Genomic DNA, 21,968 nt, shown 5'->3' on the forward strand with positions numbered 1-21,968 from the left:
GTGACACTTTCTTTTTTGTGTCGCTGATTACATCGGGGCCTTTAGTTTTTTTGTGGTTTTTAATGACATTTTTTCTATGCAACTAAATGTAATTTTATTTGTAGCGATTCCAGCAAAATCCACATCCTCAAACCTATGTTCTACTCCAATTGTGTAACTAATGACATGGTACCTCGTAAACATACCTTGAAAATAAAGATCGATATTTATGTAAACAACCATAGCAAGAACCCAGATAAACGGTTTTTTAGAAAAAAAAAATAAAAAAGGGAAAATGATAGAAAACAATTGTGACTTATGTTCTCATTCGGCTTGTAAAGAAAGAAAGCATTAGGTAAATTATCGTCAAAATACGTGGCAATTGAAGTAACAACTCATTTATTGTGCGACACATTAAACCTACTGATTTGTAAGGGATTAATGAGATGACCTTAAACACTAAAAACTTGAATTCATACCTTTAGAAAACAAAAAAGAAAAACAAAAACGACATTTTAAAACAAAACCTATAACTTTGTTAGGTTACATTAACAATAACCATATTTTTTTATCAAGAGGTATTTGACGTTAATTAATTATATCATGTTAAGTAAAAGAAGTTTACAAACCTATGTCTTTTCCATGCATAGACATCACCCTATACGTCACTTTTATTGTTTTTATAGTTCCAACTTGCTTCCCACTATAAAATAATAAAAAATATATTGAACAAGAAATAAAAGTAAAAAAATAACTCTCTCTCTCTCTCTCTCTCTCTCTCTCTCTCTCTCTCTCTCTCTCTCTCTCTCTCTCTCTCTCTCTCTCTCTCTCTCTTTATATTTCCTTGGATATTCTCTTTGTGAGATGGTTTCCATACTGCTCTCCCTTAATTCGTCTTGAACACCACCCCCATTTTCTTTCAAACCATGCTGGGAGAAGTGAGTCTCTCTCTCTCTCTCTCTCTCTCTCTCTCTCTCTCTCTCTCTCTCTCTCTCTCTCTCTCTCTCTCTCTCATGCACACACGAATTCAACATGCAAATGTGTATATTTACATAGATAACATATATTCATTATGTTGTGTTTAAGGTTACATGGCCAAGATTGGTAGCAAGCAAGCTACTAAGGAAAACACTGGGATCAAACAACTTCGTTGCAGATTTTCCGGGAAACACAGATTCTTTTCTTAATCTTCCAACTTTGGATCTTGAACACATCCCTAGTCCGAAGATCATCTTTACTGACCACGATGATACACAAAAGTTCAAGTAATTAAGATACATATACATAAAATTGTATAATTGAAATAAATGTGTTTTGATTGAGAGTTGTATAATTAATTATGTTACTTTTTGTTGTTAAATTTTTAAAAGGGTCTTCGTTAGTACATGGAACGTTGGCGGTGTTGCACCTACCGAAGATTTGAATATCGATGATTTGCTAGATACATGCAACACTCCATGCGATATATATGTACTTGGGTATTCTCTTTTTACAAGTAAAACACTGATTTTGATTATATACATATACACAATTATATATATATATATATATATATATATATATATATATATATATATATATATTAATTGTATATACCAGTCTTATATATGGAATTAATCAATACCCTAATTAACAATCCAATATCCATGCATGCTGCTTTTAAGGTTTCAAGAAGTGGTTCCTCTAAGAGCCTCTAATGTTCTTGGATCAGATAAGAAGAAAATATCGATGAAATGGAACTCATTGATCAGAAGAAGCCTAAACAAGAAATCACATAACGTATCTTACAATGACGATAGTTTGGTAGACAAGCAATGGAAATCCTTTCGTGGAAGAAAAGGAAACAAATCAATTATTGAGAGTAGAATGATCCGACAAGAGTTTCGATGTCTCATCAGCAAACAAATGGTTGGCATACTGATATCGGTTTGGGTTCGCAGTGATCTTCATCCATTCTTCCGAAACCCTAATGTCTCTTGCGTAGGGTGTGGCATCATGGGATGCCTAGGGAATAAGGTAAATTTTCTTTTGCTTTCCATAGACATCTCACCCCATAAGTCATTTTATGGAATTTAATTAATTGTCGATCACAAGTTATGAATTAATTTCACATCAAATTCCACGGGAAAAATACTTCAGGTGGCTCAAGCATGCCATTAAGCATGGCTAAAAGAGCTTCATTCTTACTCCTTTATCATGCTTACTACCCTACACTTGCATTTTGTCATTACTCATAACATAGGTTTAGCCATGCACGTTTATCATGTTAAGATGGACATATATATCCTGATTTTCATAACTAAAAAAATGCAAAATCTTTGTTACTAAATCATTTATATTGACACCCGTAAGGTTATTCAATAAAAAAAATACCCGTCCATCTAATTTGAGACTTGAATCCATGATTATTTGTTTTATATTTTCGGTTTGGTGATATATGTTATACCTACAGGGTTCAGTTTCAGTTCGGTTTCAGTTCCATGAGACAAGCTTCTGCTTTGTATGTAGTCATCTAGCATCAGGAGGGAGAGAAGGAGACGAGAAAAACAGAAACTCCGATGCTGCGGAGATCTTGTCCAGGACGAGTTTTCCCACTGCCATGGGACCTTCACTTGACCTGCCCAAGAAGATTCTTGACCATGAGTACGTTTTCAATCAAAGAAGTAAATGTTTTGAACATCGAATTTCGTTTTTCTAAGAAAATCTTTGTTTTAAGAAACCAAAAAGAAATTAGGAATACACTTAATTATATAATACACGATTAGGAATCATATATAGAACCAGGTAATTAAATTCAAAACGAAATTAAGACCACTCATTTTTTATAATAGAAAAACAATACTTTTTTGGTTAAGTTATTTATAAGTTGCTTTCAGTTATACTTTTTTGGTTAAGTTATTAATAAACAAATGCGAAGACACCAACCAATCATATTTGCTTCTAGTTTAAACCAACTTGTCGATTAATTTACCAAAATGATTTCCAATTAAAAAACAGATAACAAGAATGTGATCACATAAAATAATTCAACTGGTCTGAATATATTGAACTTTGATGTTTTTGTCTTGTCGTTATCAATGCAGTCGGCAGATGATATAAAACAACCTTTATAAGATCTAATTAGTACTGTTTTTTTGCAAGTATTTACAGGATATATTACAGATGAAGAAACAAAAGGATCTTAGTGTAATGTTTATTATATAAAGATCAGAAATTTACTTTATCATATATAACAAATAAATTACAAAGGAAGAGACAAAAGGATCTTACTTTAACATTTAAAATAAAAAGAAAAAAAGTTCATCTTATTTTAATGTCACCAATATAATAATAAGAATGCTATATATAAAAAAGATATTCCTTTAACGATTGAAAAAATAAACATAAATGAAATGGCCATAATTATTTAATTTCCTCAATAATACATGGATTATCAATCAATTATGTTTTTATAACCAATACCTACTTCACCTTGTGGTGTGTATATATATATATATATATATATATATATATATATATATATATATATATATATGTATATATATATATATTGGAATATATTAAACCAAAGAAAGAATAACAAGATGATAGAGAAACAATTACAAAATACAATTTATCATGGAGGAACCAATCGAAACATATCAATCTAAAGAAACTAAATTTGATCTATGTTTAATCCAATTGAAAGTAGAGTCTTGGATGCATCTACTGTTTTTAGATGGACAATTCTTTCCTTCCTAAACAGGAGCCTGTTTCACGCCTTCCAAATTAGCCAAAGAGTAGAGTAAACCAAAGCTAACCTTAAAAGAGTGTATCTCCTGTTTCGATTTTGGGCCTTCAACACCTCAAGAAGCTCAACAAGATTGCAATGAAGCACAGGAAGAACCATACCATGCTCCAAGCCAATTTCAAATAGTTTTAGCGTACTCACACAAAAATAAGAGATGGTTAAGAAATTCATCAGCACCATTACAAATTATCAAGAAGAAGAGCTAACAAGAACCCCACGTCTAGACAAATTAACCATAATCGGAATTTTGTTTAATAAAAGCCTCCAAACAAATTAGTTCACTTTGAGAGGAATCCATCTAACCCAATCAAACTCTAGAGTATATCCACTAGGATCTAAATCACTACTAACATATCTCAAAGACTTTGCCGAAAACACTCTTGAACCATCCCTAAACCACTTCCATGGATATGCACCATCTGATAAATGAAAATATGCAATTAAACTCGATAATTTCGTTAATTGCCAACTCTCCCTACCCCTTCTAATTTGTCTACACTAGTCCTATTCCAAACGAAAGCTGAAATCAACCCCTTAAAAATACTTTCTGAAATAAAATAATTTTTATTAGAATCCACAACATAGATATTAGGAAATTTATCTTTTAAGGGGCACAAACCACACCAAATATCCTTCTAAAACAAGGTTTTCTCTCATACACCCACCACCCTTACAGAAAAAACTTTCAAGAGAGACACCAAGATCAACAAAATCTGAATTAATATAATAAATATCAATCCAAACACTCGGAATTGACTTTTTGGCAAACGACTTGCCATCCAAATAAGAAAGATTATTTAACGCCTTATTCAAAGTTTTTAAGCAACCAACACCCAACCTACCCATTGATTTCTCTTTAGTAACTTTATTCCAGGACACCCAAAAAAATTTATTTTTCTTGGATCCCCTCCCCAAATAAATCTTCTTCTAATACAATCAAGAAGAAGAATGATCATTTTAGGAGCTCGAAACAACACAAAGTATTAAAGCGGAAGACTATTGAGTACCGAATTGACAAGAATAAGTCTTCCACCAAACGAGAGATTGTTAGTTTCCAATTGCTCAACTTATTTTTAAATTTCTCTACAATATCACATTCCAATTTCTTCCAAGCCTCATATTCGCTCTAATAGGAAGCCCAAGATAATTGAAAAGAAAAGAGGCTAGCTCACACTTCAAAATACTCGCAAGTCTAACCACTTCCATGTCATCTACTCCAACCTCGAACACTTTGCTTTTGTGAAGATTCAATTTTAAACCGGACGCAAGAAAAAAGCATCTAAGGAGTCTTTTAAGATTTATAAAATTTATCTTGAACCGTTTGCCTGAAAACACAACATTATCCGCATACATGAGATGCGACAAGTTACGCCCATTATATGGGATAGAAATACAAAAAAAATTATGTAATTCACAAGCCGCCTCCATAGAAACGTGAAGTAGAGTAAACCAAAGAAAGAATATATTGGAATATATTAAACCAAAGAAAGAATAACAAGATGGTAGAGAAACAATTACAAAATACAATTTATCATGGAGGAACCAATCGAAACATACCAATCTAAAGAAACTAAATTTGATCTATGTTTAATCCAATTGAAAGTAGAGTCTTGGATGCATCTACTGTTTTTAGATGGACAATTCTTTCCTTCCTAAACAGGAGCTTGTTTCGCGCCTTCCAAATTAGCCAAAGAGTAGAGTAAACCAAAGCTAACCTTAAAAGAGTGTATCTCCTGTTTCGATTTTGGGCCTTCAACACCTCAAGAAGCTCAACAAGATTGCAATGAATCACAGGAAGAACCATACCATGCTCCAAGCCAGTTTCAAATGGTTTTAGCGTACTCACACAAAAATAAGAGATGGTTAAGAAATTCATCAGCACCATTACAAATTATCAAGAAGAAGAGCTATCAAGAACCCCACGTCTAGACAAATTAACCATAATCGGAATTTTGTCTAATAAAAGCCTCCAAACAAATTAGTTCACTTTGAGAGGAACCCATCTAACCCAATCGAACTCTAGAGTATATCCACTAGGATCTAAATCACTACTAACATATCTCAAAGACTTTGCCGAAAACACTCTTGAACCATCCCTAAACCACTTCCATGGATATGCACCATCTGATAAATGAAAATATGCAATTAAACTCGATAATTTCGTTAATTGCCAACTCTCCCTACCCCTTCTAATTTGTCTACACTAGTCCTATTCCAAACGAAAGCTGAAATCAACCCCTTAAAAATACTTTCTGAAATAAAATAATTTTTATTAGAATCCACAACATAGATATTAGGAAATTTATCTTTTAAGGGGCACAAACCACACCAAATATCCTTCTAAAACAAGGTTTTCTCTCATACACCCACCACCCTTACAGAAAAAACTTTCAAGAGAGACACCAAGATCAACAAAATCTGAATTAATATAATAAATATCAATCCAAACACTCGGAATTGACTTTTTGGCAAACGACTTGCCATCCAAATAAGAAAGATTATTTAACGCCTTATTCAAAGTTTTTAAGCAACCAACACCCAACCTACCCATTGATTTCTCTTTAGTAACTTTATTCCAGGACACCCAACAAAATTTATTTTTCTTGGATCCCCTCCCCAAATAAATCTTCTTCTAATACAATCAAGAAGAAGAATGATCATTTTAGGAGCTCGAAACAACACAAAGTATTAAAGCGGAAGACTATTGAGTACCGAATTGACAAGAATAAGTCTTCCACCAAACGAGAGATTGTTAGTTTCCAATTGCTCAACTTATTTTTAAATTTCTCTACAATATCACATTCCAATTTCTTCCAAGCCTCATATTCGCTCTAATAGGAAGCCCAAGATAATTGAAAAGAAAAGAGGCTAGCTCACACTTCAAAATACTCGCAAGTCTAACCACTTCCATGTCATCTACTCCAACCTCGAACACTTTTCTTTTGTGAAGATTCAATTTTAAACCGGACGCAAGAAAAAAACATCTAAGGAGTCTTTTAAGATTTATAAAATTTATCTCGAACTGTTTGCCTGAAAACACAACATTATCCGCATACATGAGATGTGACAAGTTACGCCCATTATATGGGAGAGAAATACAAAAAAAATTATGTAATTTACAAGCCGCCTCCATAGAAACGTGAAGACCCTCCATCGTAATGATGAGCAAGAAGGGGGATAAAGGGCCTCATTATCTCCCTCCTCTTTTAATCTCAAACTCCTTAGTCGGCGAGTCATTAACCAAAACCGAAGCTCTACTAGTCGAAAGACAAATCCAAATCCATTTTCTCAATTTATTCCCAAAGTTCAGTTACTACAAAATTGAATCAAGGAAGATCCAATTCAAAGAATCAACAGCTTTGTCGAAATCCACCTTAAAAATCAAGACTTTTTCCTTGTCTTTCTTAGCCCATGAGTAGAGTTCATTCATTACGAGAAAAGAACAAGAATACTTCTATCACTAACATAATTCAATTGCTCGGGGCTAATAACACTATTCAAAACTTTTTTAAGTCGAAGAGAAATAATTTTCATATTCGCTTTATACAAGGAACCAATCAAGTTGATTGGCCTGTAATCTTGTAGAGACAATGGATCACTAACTTTCGGTACAAGTGAAATGAAGGACGAGTAGCTAACGTTTGTTCAACTAACCCTAATCTTCAAAGTAGTTTAAGAACTTCACAAAATCTTCTTTAAAACCTCCCAATACTTCTTTAGAAATTTAAAAATAATTCCATCTGACGCCGGTGCTTTATCATTGCCATAACTCCATAACGCTTCATTAATCACCTCAACCATAAATGAGACCTCGAGTGAGTCCCTATCATTTCTGATAACTTTTTTAAAACGATTGCTTAATATCTTTGGCCTAACCACGTCTAATTCCCTAAACTTGTTAGGGAAACATTTGAAAACTTCATTTTTGACAACCACAAGATCTGATACCCAGTCACCACTAATGAACAACCCATTCAGTCCAATCTTCTTTTTATTCCTACTAACAAAACCATGAAAAAAGCTCGTGTTTTTGTCACCATCAACCTCCCATTTCACCCTCGATTTATGTTTCAAGTCTATACGCTTTAAAGAGTCAATTTCTATCAGCCTTTCCTTCCATTTAATTATTTCAGACATTCCCAACAACTTCAGATATATATATATATATATATATATATATATATATATATATATATATAGAGAGAGAGAGAGAGAGAGAGAGAGACAGAGGAGAGTTCAATTGAGAAAAAAAGGTTGAGAATGGGGGAATCATTCTCAGCCACACATTTATTTTGCCGCAAAACACTTAGGCGTATCGTCGGAAATGAATAACGGATAAACATGTGTTTTCTAAGCAAACATGTTTCCTTAAACTATGCTAATCATTACCTTAATATACACAAAAACATATTTTTTTTCGTTTTTTTTATTTTTAGAAAGCCATTATTATCGAAAAATTATTTTAAATATATCAAAATTCATAATTTTTTATTCTCTATAAATAGACATCCATATTGATATACTTTTAAGATAAAATAAATAACTTATTTTTTTTAGAGTTTCAGCTCTCGTTATTCATAAGTGAATAAAAAAATCTATCAGATTTTTATTACAGTATATTCGTTATTCACTTATGAATAAAACGTATGCGTAACTTTTTTTATAGTTTAAGTATCGTTCATATATGAATATGACACGCAATAAAGTTTTCTTACTTAAAATATATTTTTTACATCATCTTTCATCATATATTATATTTATATATGAATAAAACGTGTATTAGTTGTCGTCATATTTTATATTCATATATGAATAAAACATTTATCAGATTTTTGTTACAGTTAATTTGTTATTCATATATGAATAAGTAGTATAGATGATACTTAAACTGTAAAAAAAATTAATTATATATTTTTATTCATAAGTGAATAACGAATATACTGTGGCAAAAATCTGATGCATTTTTATTCACTTATGAATAACGATAGCTGAAAATATAAATTTTTTTTTATTTTATCTTAAAAGTATATCAATATGGATGTCTATTTGTAGAGAATAAAAAATCATGAATTTTGGTATATTTAAAATCATTTTTCGATATAAATAGCTTCTTAAAAATTAAAAAAACAAAAAAAAACTATGTTTTTGTATATATTAAGGTAATGATTAGCATAGTTTAAGGAAACATGTTTTGTTGGAAACACATGTGTATTCCTTATCCATTTCCTCTGGTACAACAAAGGTTTTTGCGGCAAAAATAAATGAGTGGCTGAGAACGATTCCCCCATTCTCAACCTTTTTTATTTTCTCAATTGAACTTATCTCTCTCTCTCTCTCTATATATATATATATATATATATATATATATATATATATATATATACACACACACACACCACAAGAAATGTTGGTGTGTCGCCGCTAAAGAGCTTTCTTTTCGTATTGAAATATATATATATATATATATATATATAGGGGTGGGTTCAACATATAACCAAATAATAACATCGCCTAACCACATTACCACCTTCCTAACCATGAGATTAAATTTAAGACAAAAGGGTAAGATGGTCAAAGCTACTAAAACTTATGAAATTGAAATCAAATGCCAGTGTCCAATTTAGCTTCAATCCATGTTCATAGATGAACATATGTTCATAGATAAACATATGTGCAATCTGTTTACTCTACTAGTGAACCCCAAGGCTTCCAATGATGCCATATTCACTATAAATCTTGTCGATCATCGTCTTATTGTTAATCGTTTTCTTCAAATCAACATATTCTTTCCTAATTGGTCCAGTGATAACAAATCATGCGTTCAACATACAATAATCCAATGATGTTATATTCAAAATGATAAATTGTGATATTCTATATCTATAAGTAGCATAATTTTGAGATTTTAAATACATTGTTGAATATACCAATGATTTAGAATGTAAGATTACTCAAACTACTATATTTGTGTCGGTACTTGTTTAATTTAGTCACCACATGCTTGTTCTAGTGATAATTGGTCAGAATTCATGCCCGTGAAACCAAGGGTGGCATTTAAACTGTTTGTTTTAAACCTTTGAAAAAAGCAAACAAATTTAAAGGGGGAGGAACGAGACAGAGGGTACTCTTATTCCTACGGATAAATTTGGGCCACCGATACTCTGTTCTCCATAGGCCTTGGTCTGAATCCTCCTTGAGCTTGGATTTGTTGCTCACATGGTTTTCTATTTATAGTTGATGTAGATTTGATGGTATAACTGTTCCAAAGAATGACATACATGATAGAATACTGATATATCTACTCTTCAAGTGCAAATTTCATAGGATCATGGATATTAAAAAAATAAACACCATGAATTTTTTATATAAAGCGCGATATCCTTATGTGTTGTTCTTCTAGATTTGATAATTTATACTCAAAATTGATCAAAGTTGCATAGACATTTGATATAATAAGCCAAAGGTAGTGGCCAATTATTAAATTAATTAATATTAAACCGCCCCAGAGAGATGATTGCTTGATTTGTTTCTTTTCTTTGGTATCTTCAGCTAATAAAATATGTGTAATTAGCTTTGATATTAATATTATTATATTAGTAATTTATAATTAAGAAACGTTCCTAGGATTAATTAATGGGTCATTCTTTTACGATTTGAAAATTCTTTCGCAATTTAATTAATATTTAATTCACCGCCGTCTATGTCTTCTATAGGGCTGTAAACGAGTCGAGTCGAGCCGAGTAATGCTAAGCTCGAAGCTCGAAGCTCGACTCGTCTAAATTACTCGAGCTCGAAGCTAGATTCGAACTCGCTTCGAGTCTAAATTTGATGCTCAGACTTGACTGATCATGTAATACTAGATACTATCGAGCTCGACTCGCGAGCTCGATTCGGCTCGACTAAAATTTTAAAAAAAAATTTAAATTAATCAAATATTAAAAACATCTCACATGCTTTTACATTGTTCCAAATAACAAAAAAAATCATAATAAATCATCTAATGTTAATATAGAATTAACCATCTATATGTCATTGCATTTTACATATATACAAAATACCAAAAACAAACATTCTCAAAAGTTTTGAAATGAAATTTATGTCTTTACTTCTTAACCCATGCCTAAAAGCTAAAAATGTTTAAATGTTTTAGTAATTTAAAAGTGTAAAAATATAATTTTATAAATACTTGATGTTCAAAATTTCATTATATAAACAGCTTTAATTTTTAATTAAGTCTCATTAAGAAATTACTTTTTTGAACATTCTTTTTATTCTTCTATGTTCAAAATTTCTTTATTAGTGTATTTACGAATTTACGCATAAATGAAGGTATTGATGGTTTACATAAAATTGTTTTATTTTGTTTCTATTGAAAAATATTTAGATCATTTTTCTTAACCTGGGCGTTGCAAGTTTTATCATGTTTGTGTTCTTTATCTGTTCATTGTAGTATTTTAATGTTTATATAATATTCCAATAATGCAGTCGGGTTGTGTTGCTTGGAGACCTAAATTACCGGATTTCCTTACCAGAGAGAGAGACAAGATTGCTGGTAAATAGGAAGGATTGGAATACGCTGCTTGAGAATGATCAGGTAACTCGAAGAACGACATTATCACATACCTTAATTCACTTAGCATGATCAAAGTCTATTTTGACGTTTAATAGTTAAATGAATCATCTTTAACATCAAATATATAAGAATTCTTTAGGTTAGAGAGCAAAGCACAAACAAATAACCAAATTTATTTTGAATGTGATTGAATAATTGAAGCTTCGAATGGAGCTCATGGATGGTCAAGCTTTTGAAGCTTGGCATGAAGGAACGATCAATTTTGCTCCTACCTACAAGTACCATCCGAGTTCTGGTGAATACTATGGTTGTGGTCATCTTGGAACCAAAAGCAAAAAGAAACGTGCTCCTGCATGGTACTTTTTCTCTTTAATTTTATGTAATATCGATTTCTAAGAGTCCACTATTCGTGCAAAAAAAGAAAAAAAAAGAAATTGTTCTCAAATTTCTTGATATCACTTAACAAAACGGACTTTCATTTATGGCAAAATGTGTTGGTCATATTAATTTGCAACATATTTGCATCCATTGATTAAGGGTCTATCTTGTGTATAGGTGTGATAGAATAATTTGGACGGGCGAGGGATTAAAGCAACTTCTATACACAAGAAGTGAAACCCCATTGTCGGATCACAGGCCCGTGAAAGCTATGTTCTCTACTGAAGTTAAAGTTTCACGATTGAGGTACCAGAGCTTTTGTTTATCAGAGAGGTTTGGACGTCGGACCAGAACTAGTTTAGAATTCCATTCCGATGATGAGTATTCAAGTCATTCCGGTCGGCTAAGCTTCCATATTAAAAATAAAATGACCCCATGAAAGTGAGAGGATTATTTTGGGTATATTTGCATTGTGTTTCCACTGTGCTAGGTTGGTCTCCTTATTTTTTCAGCCCCAAATGTCGAAATCATCTCTCTTTGATTGATATATTTGGATATATACATACATACATATAAGTACAAAAGCAAGAGATAGTAGCATATATTTTTGTAACATAAAATCCTTGAGATATGTTTTTTTTCTGCCCACCAACTTTGATTCTGAAATGATTGTAATTGGCATATATATATTAGTGAGGTAATTATTTAAAGTTATATCATTCTTGTAAGTATTCAACTACATGTTGGTGAAACCAACTTCTTGTAAGTATATTTTAGTTGATTGCTGTGTACAGATTTTAGTAATTACTATATGAAATGGATTGATCATATATTTTCAATTTTGAGCCCAATAAAACAATTTCGTTGAGATATTATGTACTAGGTGTAACACCCATTTATTACATGTGTTAATTAAAAAAATTAAATATAAAGATCTAAATATTTAAGAACTTTGAAATAAGAAAAATAATGAATTATTAAATTTGATTTTTTTATCTTTTAAATTTAAATAAATAAACAAAATAAACTAATGAGCTTTAATTTAAGAATTTTGAAATAAGAAGGTAAGTCCATTAATGAAATTGATATTCATTTATTACTATATTTATTTTAATTATTACATTAAAGTATTATGTGAAATTTATTAAAATAAAAAAACCCATAAAATGACATGTGAAAAAGAAATTAATTCAAAATAACCACAAAATGACATTTGACAAATTAAATGAGAGTGTGACATGTGTCAAAAAAAAAACTTTCATTTATTAGAGTAGATAACCAATTAATCTCCCAATGTATATTTAATGTGTCAATTTGAAGTAATTCAAAATAACTTATTTTGGATTTATTGAGAAACTTTATTTTTTGTTTGAAATCAGATAAACACAAGAAATAATGAAGTATCAATAAAAGTAAATAGGGATGAGCAACGGGCTGGACCCAGACGAAGCTGACCAGAAGACCGAAAGCTTGAAACCCAAAATTCTTGAATATCCTTAACCGAAAAACGGATCGTTTTAGGGTTTGTCGATCCTGGTTTCAGGTATGCTGGTTTCGGGTCCTAAACCGGGTTTCGGTTTTTAGACCGATTTGTAGCATTTTTTGGCCTAATTAAATATTGGGATAATGACCTGAGAGGGTAACCAACTATACCCTTTGTACATATTTAGTCACTTAATTTTTTTCGTGCACTGTTAACCATTAAACTTGTTTTTTCGTTTAAAACATACCATTATGACCGGTAATAGAGGGTTTTTTTCGGTTTTCGGCGTCTTTTCCGGGCAGGTATGATTTGTCCAGTCAAGTATGATTTTTCCGTTCATCTTCTCTCGCCAAAATAGATTTTCCAAAGAGATGGGTTCTTGACACATTTTTCAGATTTCTTGTTTCTCTCTCTCTCTCTCTCTCTCTCTCTCTTATCTTTTCTGTATTCTCTAAAACAAACCCATAAATCGAGGTGTAGATACACTCACATATCTTAGAAATCAAATCTGAAAAAATGGTGTTCTTGAGCAAAAAAAATCTTTGAACTTCAAATCTGAAAGATGAACCCAAGATTTTTTCCTTCAGATTTTGTAATCTTGAAATCAATTTCCTCCTTCAGATTTGCATTCCTAAAAATTGAAAACCCTAGGTTCGTGTATCTTGTTCTTGGATCGAAAATCTTGAAATCGGTTTGCATTCCTAAAAATTGAAAAACCGAAGCTGCCTTGGAAAACTCGATTCTCAAAGATGATGAACAACCATGGATTGGAAAACCGGTTTACATTCCTTCATATTTGCATTCCTGAAAATTGAAAACCCGATTCTCAAAGATGATGAACAGCTTGAACTCGAAGCTATCATGGAAGTTGTTTGAAGAACATGAAGCAAAAACGAAACCAAGATGATGAATTGAGCATTTCAACTTTAGATTTGCACTCTTGCTAACGACCCTTCTCCTGCAAAACAAAACCAAAACGAACTCATTTCAAGGTTTTAACTTCATATATGCATATTATCGATTTGTAGATCTGGAAAATCAAGAAGAAGAAAATTTGAGCATTGGAAGCAAAAAGATGATGAATCGAGCATTTCAACTTCAAAAATGTGTATATGTTAATGCTTCAGATCTTAGAACCCAAAGAAATCTAGAAAAAAAAAGTGTCTTTCAAGAACTTCATTCGCCGGAAAAATCATGTTTGCCGGAGAATATGACTAGAAAATTCATAGTTTGCCGGAAATCGGAAAAACCTTCTATTACCGGTAATAATGATATGTTTCAAACAAAAAAACAAGTTTAAAGTTTAAGGGTTAAAAAAGCACAAAAAATAATTAAGTAACCAAGTATATACAAAAGATAGAGTTGGTTACATTATCTCTAAAATATTTGTTTGACTTCATATAAGTTGTGGGAGCATATGATTCGTTGACATCTTTTACCAAATATATTATATACATATTAAAAACCATGGGGCTTTGGAACAGTGTTTTTGGATTTTAGCTCATCTTACAAATTCAATTTATAAATATTATGTGCCAAACTACAAGACAAAGTAACCGGTTCAGTGGATAGTGTTCTGTATCATTTTTATTTCCTTTGGCAAGTGTTCTAGCATTCATCAAATTTTTATTTCTTTTTTTTTCCTTAAATATACACCTTCTATTTTCCTCATTTTATAGTTTTAGCCCAATTTTTTTTTTTTATGAAATTCATTTTTTAATTAATTACTATATTCTTAAAAAAAAGTAATGTAATTTTTTTAGGATTTTGTATTTTCACAATTTTGCTTTTTTTTTTCCATGGTTTTATGAACTTTCTTTTTTTATGATTTAGATAGACAAAACTGCAAAAATAGTCCCTATGGTATACAATTTTTTTAGGGTTCTGGTTCATACTTTAATTTTTTTGGATTGGTGGTCCATTTGACAACGTTTTCTTATTATTTTGATCCCTCAAAAAACTGAAATGACTAAAATACACTTCTAATATTTTTCTATTTAATTTAAAGTGTTATTAGTTAAAAATATAGAGCCCACCTCTCTTTCTCCCTTAATTTTTTCTAGTGAAACACTTTCCGTCTTCAACGTTTCCATAACTAAGTTCAGCATCTTTGACACCCATCTCCAACTATAAAAAGCTCTATAACAAATTAACTGGGTTTTGAAAATGACACAAGATCGATCCATGGTCGAAACCCAATAAGAATAATCGAACCCAGAAAACTTACCTTTAAAACCCAGAAAACAAAATCGAGTGAGTGTGTCTTTTAATTTTTCAGTGTGTGTATGTGTGTGTATTGAACCCATATCAAATGTGGGGGCAACGTCAGCTTTCGACTTAGCTTCTTCCATTGCAATCCTCATGGTCCGTCACTCCCTTTCTCGTTGAAACCCACCTCCGACGCCACTGGGTTTCATTTCTTGGTCAAACATTTCATCGAATTGCATGAGTTGAGGGGCATAGGGGGAAGTGGCTTCGTCTAACTCATTATTTCCGTCAACTTGAAGTTGTAAAAGGATAACATGACGATAAACTTCAGTGAGGTCCAATTTGTTTCTGACGGCTGTAGGATGAGTGAAAGGTGTTCCGGTAAGAGATCCATCTACAAGACATACATCTGCAAAACTTGTTTTAAGAAGAAACTTAACATATGAACACACACACATCCCCTCGACCTCGAGCGTCTTTCCCTCTCTCGATCTTGATCTTGATTTCTCACTTTCTCTTCACAATCAATAATTACCACCCACCTTCTTGTCATCCTTACTAGTGAAACAAATCTACGAAGGGGTAGGGTCGTAGGAATGATCTTGATCTACCTTCAAAAACTCGGATTTTGAGTCCATTTCTCCCTCTTGTCTTCCTTATGGTTTTGAGTTCAGGTGGAGGATGACAATGGTGATCTTTGCTAGAGTTCAGTTTTTTGTTTTGTTTTTTTTTTGGGCGGGTTTTCATTTGAAATTGAGTTCATATTATTTTATTATTTTATGGGTTGTAGGCGAGGAATACACAGGGGAAGGGAAAGAGAAATCAAAGAAAGGAAAAACAAGAAACAGAAATGAAAGAAAGGAGAACGAAGAAAGGGAGGCCCGTTGTTTTCTTTCGATGGCGGCTGGAGAGAGAGAGAGAGAGAGTTATTTTTTTACTTTTATTTCTTGTTCAATATATTTTTTATTATTTTATAGTGGGAAGCAAGTTGGAACTATAAAAACAATAAAAGTGACGTGTAGGGTGATGTCTATGCATGGAAAAGACATAGGTTTGTAAACTTCTTTTACTTAACATGATATAATTAATTAACCTCAAATACCTCTTGATAAAAAAATATGGTTATTGTTAATGTAACCTAACAAAGTTATAGGTTTTGTTTTAAAATGTCGTTTTTGTTTTTCTTTTTTGTTTTCTAAAGGCATGAATTCAAGTTTTTAGTGTTTAAGGTCATCTCATGAATCCCTTACAAATCAGTAGGTTTAATGTGTCGCACAATAAATGAGTTGTTACTTCAATTGCCACGTATTTTGACGATAATTTACCTAATGCTTTCTTTCTTTACAAGCCGAATGAGAACATAAGTCACAATTGTTTTCTATCATTTTCCCTTTTTTATTTTTTTTTCCTGAAAAACCGTTTATCTGGGTTCTTGCTATGGTTGTTTACATAAATATCGATCTTTATTTTCAAGGTATGTTTACGAGGTACCATGTTATTAGTTACACAATTGGAGTAGAACATAGGTTTGAGGATGTGGATTTTGCTGGAATCGCTACAAATAAAATTACATTTAGTTGCATAGAAAAAGTGTCATTAAAAACCACAAAAATGCAACTAAAGGCCCCGATGTAATCATCGACACAAAAAAGAAAGTGTCACTAAAAGCGCTGCCACAAAAGGCCTTTAGTGACACTTTTTGGTTGTGCCGCTGCAACCTTATTGGATTATAGTAACACTTTTTTATTATAAGCACTTGTAGATTTTAGATTAGAGACACTATTTTTAAGCCACTATTTAACTACTAAAAAAATATTTTCATGCTTTTAGTGACTTTCTTATTTTTTTTTCTAATTTTTTTTAATTATTAATAGAGAGAAGAGATTGTTCATCAATAAATCACTCTGTTGTTTGTTTATTGATGAACAAAATAGATTAGACTTCTTATAAAAAATGTATATGTGTAAACTTTCTTCATTGAGGAAAAAAGGCAGTTTCCTATGAACTCTATCTCATATTCAAGTTGGGGCTAGCTCACTTGGCTAACAAGGAGGTGTTAAACTAACAACTAACTAGGAGGTTCCGGGTTCAATCCCCGGGAAAGGAGAAAAAGTAATTATTTGCCGTTCAAAAAAAAAAAAAAAAAAAAAACTCTCTCATATCAAATTGAAGCAAATCAGAGTTCTCACACTAACTTTAATGAAAACCTACGGATCATCTTCATAAGGTAGAATTAGACTTCATAATATCCAAGGTTATCTATACAGAAAAGGTGTTTATAAACATTAAGTAATGATATTGGGGACGTTAATGATGAATAATTTTTTGTTACCAAATATGAAGAATATTATTAAGTCAATACTTGATAAAAGGGTCGTCATATTTCCACTGATGGTTTTTATACTTCCACTAAAAAACAATGTAATGACAATTATGCAATTGATTTCAATTTATAGATAACTAAGTGTAAGATCCATGTATTATATGAGTTAATTAAAAAAATAAATATAAAGTTCTAAATTTAAGAACTTTGGATTTATAAGAAAATAACAAAAATAATGAATTATTAATAAAATTGATTTTTTTATCTTTTAAAATTAAAAAAATAAACAAAATAAACTAATGAGCTTTAATTTGGAAATTTTGAAATAAGAATGTAAGTCTATTAATGAAATTGATATTTATTTATTACAACATTTATTGTAATTATTACATTAAAGTATTATGTGAAATTTATTAAAATAGAAAAACATGTGGAAAAAAAATTAATTCAAAATAAAGAGAGTGTGACATGTGGTAAAAAAAGCTTTTATTTATTAGAGTAGAGATTAAGAGAAAAAGTTTCTTTGTTTCTAAAAAATGTGAGACCAACAAATCTTCCTCCTTCTGCGCTTGAACAGATAAGTGAACTGGGCAATCGAATGAATACATTAATTCTGGAAATCTGTTTCAAACGATAACAATATAACAAGTTGTCTAACCAGATTCTCTCTGCAAATACCTCTTGTGAACTTCACAGTTTTCGTGGTTCTAGCAATTAATTTCATTGTTGAAATGTGAACTCTGATTGAGAATTTCTGTAAAAATTAGCAATTCTCAATTGGGGGTAACATCACTTGCCCACTTTAGAGAAATCACATGATGTTTGCGACAAGAAGAAGAAAATTGTTGCCTGATATCAGGTTTTCTTTATGCTTTTTAGTGCACAAATACAATTTTGGGTTTTATTTTTGAGGTTTTTTTAGGTCTTAAATAAATTATAACTTTAGGAATTGGGAATTTGGGATAACATCAACGTCTTCTTTCAGATGCTAGTTGCAGGCATGACAAAAGCTTAAAAAACTCTCAGTTGGCAATATCTGGACCAAGCTTGTTCAGTTCGCTCTTATTCATCCTCTTTTGAGAGAGAGAGAGAGAGAGAGAGAGAATCAGCGTCGCTTACCATATTGATGACATGGAGAAATACACTTTGACGACCGTTAAACAAGTAGCATCGATGGAGGAAGGAGGAAACTGTTCAGATGGCGAGGTGTCATTTGGATTTTGAAAACCTATCGTGGAAATATCACGACCCTTGGTAAAATGAGTTAAAATGAGTCGATTCTTTCAAAAGCGGAAGAATATCATCAAGTCAATACTTGGGTAAAATGAGTTGAAATTAATGAGTCGATCCTTTCAAAAGAGGTGTACCTTTCCATTCAGGACCTTACCACTTTAAGGATCTCTAAAACTCAGAAATTAGTTGCATCTTAGGGAAAGTCTTATGTTGATGGTTCAAACTGTATACTAAATTCTAAAAATGATAAAAGTATTTTTTGATTATTGAAACGACTGTAATCATTTTGATCACTGATAAAATTAAGGGAGATTCTCAATCCCCAATTTAACCAAAAAGACTCGTAAAAATCGAACACTTAGAAGGTTTTTGGTTGCACCTTTATTTCATATGTATAGCTCTCCTATTTTTTTTTAATACTAGTGACTGAGGAAGTTATAATACCATGTTTAAACTATGAATTAATCCACAATCATGTTAAGAAGGCTCCCACTTTCCTTTTTATGAAAGAGAACGTAATTATAAGGACACCTGTTACCGTAGTATATATTATCAAAAGATTCACATGCATTCTATTGAAAAATCAAATAAGTGCATGAAATTGATTTCATAAATCATTCAACGGTTCAAGAATTTGATTGAGACGCTTCATTTTGGATAATTCTCCCAAAATCATAAAAACTTATGATGTCTTAAACTCCTTCCTTATTTGGAATCAAAAGGAACCGCCAAGGCGTAAAACAAAAAAAAAAGAATAGAAGCTTTTAGTATCTAGTCATAACTTCGCTTAAGACTTATACGTTGGTAATTTGTAAAACCCGTTTGTCATACCACTTCAATAATGAGAGTATAAATATATGAGGCTAGATGGGCCAAATACGTACAATGGGATAAACAATACAAGCCTAAATACAACAATACTAAAGTTAATACAAATGTATCAAGAATATATCTGCTAACATCCCCCGCAGTTTGATCGGGAGGGAAATTCCGAACGTTCAAACTGGTTTTGAAATCGTTAAATAGCGCAATCGGAAGGCCTTTGGTGAAGATATCGACGTACTAAGCGGAAGAAGGTACGTGAAAAACTCGAAATGCACCGCGAGCAACTGGATCACGAACAAAATGAATATCAATCTCGATGTGTTTCGTGCGCTGATGTTGCACGGTGTTCGATGTCATGCAAACCGAACTGATATTATCACAATAGACAATAGTAGCTTTGGTAGGCGGGCACCAAAGCTCTCGAAGTAAATTACGAACCCAACATGTCTTTGCAACAGCGTTAGCAACGCCGCAATACTCCGCCTCTACACTAGACCTAGAAATGACCCCTTGTTGTTTAGACGACTATGATATGAGATTATCGCCAAGAAACACATAGTATCCTAAAGTGGAGTGTCGAGACACAGGGCACCAGTCGGTGTCTGAGTAAGCACGAAGATCAGAAGTCGGAGAAACATGAAGTTGTAGACCGTGGTCCAAGGTACCTCTAATATAGCGTAAAATGCGCTTGAGATCATACAAGTGAGGCTCCCGTGGGTCATGCATGAATAGGCAAATCTGCTGAACAGCGAAGGCAATGTCCGACCGAGTAAAAGTAAGGTACTGAAGAGCACCAGCCAGACTGCGAAATAGAGAAGGGTCGGAAACAGGAGGGTCAGTAGCATCCAACTGATGTGTGGTTTCGGCCGGTGTGCGAGCAGGATTACACTGACTCATATGAGCCCTGTCAAGAGTCTCATATGCATATTTCTGTTGGGATAGAAAGAAGCCCTGAGATGATCGGGTAACTGAAATGCCTAGAAAATAGTTGAGAGCACCAAGATTAGTCATCGCAAACTCGCATCTGAGGTGAGATATGATGCAATCAAGCAGAGACGTAGTTGACGCAGTCAACACAATGTCATCAACATATAGTAATAAGTAGGTTGTATCGGCTCCATGATGGTAAATAAAGAGGGAGGTATCCATGTGTGACAACCCGAAACTTTGTCCGTTTCCGTTACGCGAGTTTCGTTAATAAAATTTCAAATTCGTTAACTTTTCCGTTAAAAATTTTTTGGGTTAGAAAATAATCTAGTTTTACATAATTAAATTATTTACGAGTCGGAAACCCGTTTATTTCGAAAAATCAAGCATTTGCGGTCTAAATGAGATTACGACCGTAAATGTGTTTACGGCCGTAAACTCGTTTACGACCGTAAACCCGTTTACGGTCAGTGAAGAGTGGACCCCCCACAACACCCCTATAAATACGATGCCTCCACCTTCATTAGAACATTTCTGGCCAAAAACTCTCTCTTTCTCTCTCTAAGAACCTTAACCGTAAACACTCAAAACGCCTTCAAACTTCGGAAATCATCGAGAAACCACGTTTGGAGTCACTTTGGAACGCCTGGAAACGATTATCTCTTCGAAATCAGCAATCAGAACCATTTTTCTTGAGTTTACGGTCCACCTTCAAGAACCGTAAACCCTATTCTTGAGTTTACGGTCAAGCCTTTAAGAACCGTAAACTCTGTTCTTGAGTTTACGGTCCAAGCCTTCAAGAACTGTAAACCCTGTTCTTGAGTTTACGGTCAAACCTTCAGAAACCGTAAACTCTGTTCTTGAGTTTACGGTCCAAGCCTTTAAGAACCGTAAACTCCTCTTCGACCGTAAACACCTTTTTAGTGGTGTTTTTGACTGAAAACTCATCTTCTTCGATTCGATCAAGTCCCGGTAACATTCCTCAACTGAATTCAAGTGTACCTCTAACACGTTATCTAACGAAATCGCTAATTTAGATACATATATGTATTTATTTGATAATAGGATTCCGTTAAGTGTCGCGTGCAACAACTCGAGGATCTTCATTTCAGTCAACGATTTCACAACAAGAACTGTGAGTTCATACCCCTACATTTTCCGTATTTTTAATGTTTTCAGGGGGGGGGGGGAATACAAGCTAAACATAAATGTTTTCAAAACTTATGCAAATCGCATACTTTAACCCTTT

At 32.5% G+C, this 21,968-nt stretch overlaps 1 protein-coding gene across 3 annotated transcripts; it reads left to right on the top strand.

Moving 5' to 3' along the window:
• Positions 1 to 809: 809 nt before the first annotated feature.
• Positions 810 to 12,559, top strand: LOC145103956 (DNAse I-like superfamily protein). Of its 3 annotated transcripts, none has more exons than XM_079041236.1 (8): positions 810 to 917; positions 1,066 to 1,244; positions 1,350 to 1,474; positions 1,691 to 1,995; positions 2,432 to 2,622; positions 11,255 to 11,363; positions 11,544 to 11,698; positions 11,898 to 12,559. In XM_079041236.1, the coding sequence occupies exons 1-8, from the start codon at positions 906 to 908 to the stop codon at positions 12,157 to 12,159; spliced, it is 1,338 nt and encodes a 445-aa protein (XP_078897362.1). In that variant the 5' UTR covers positions 810 to 905; the 3' UTR covers positions 12,160 to 12,559. The 3 variants fall into 3 exon arrangements, with proteins under 3 accessions (XP_078897362.1, XP_078897361.1, XP_078897363.1); XM_079041235.1 differs by having other exon boundaries at positions 1,350 to 1,457; positions 1,644 to 1,995; XM_079041237.1 differs by lacking the exon at positions 810 to 917 and having other exon boundaries at positions 1,125 to 1,244; positions 1,644 to 1,995.
• Positions 12,560 to 21,968: the final 9,409 nt, after the last annotated feature.

The sequence above is a fragment of the Lactuca virosa genome, chromosome 4 (assembly GCF_052849685.1).
Source record: "Lactuca virosa cultivar CGN04683 chromosome 4, Lactuca_virosa_CGN04683_v6, whole genome shotgun sequence".
Taxonomy (NCBI): Eukaryota; Viridiplantae; Streptophyta; class Magnoliopsida; order Asterales; family Asteraceae; genus Lactuca; species Lactuca virosa.

Bases quoted from the DNA above. Each gene is read 5' to 3' on its own strand.
- LOC145103956 (XM_079041235.1), top strand. The intron at 1,245-1,349 runs GTAATTAAGATA...AATTTTTAAAAG, and splicing joins GATGATACACAAAAGTTCAA to GGTCTTCGTTAGTACATGGA. The intron at 11,699-11,897 runs GTACTTTTTCTC...TCTTGTGTATAG, and splicing joins AAGAAACGTGCTCCTGCATG to GTGTGATAGAATAATTTGGA.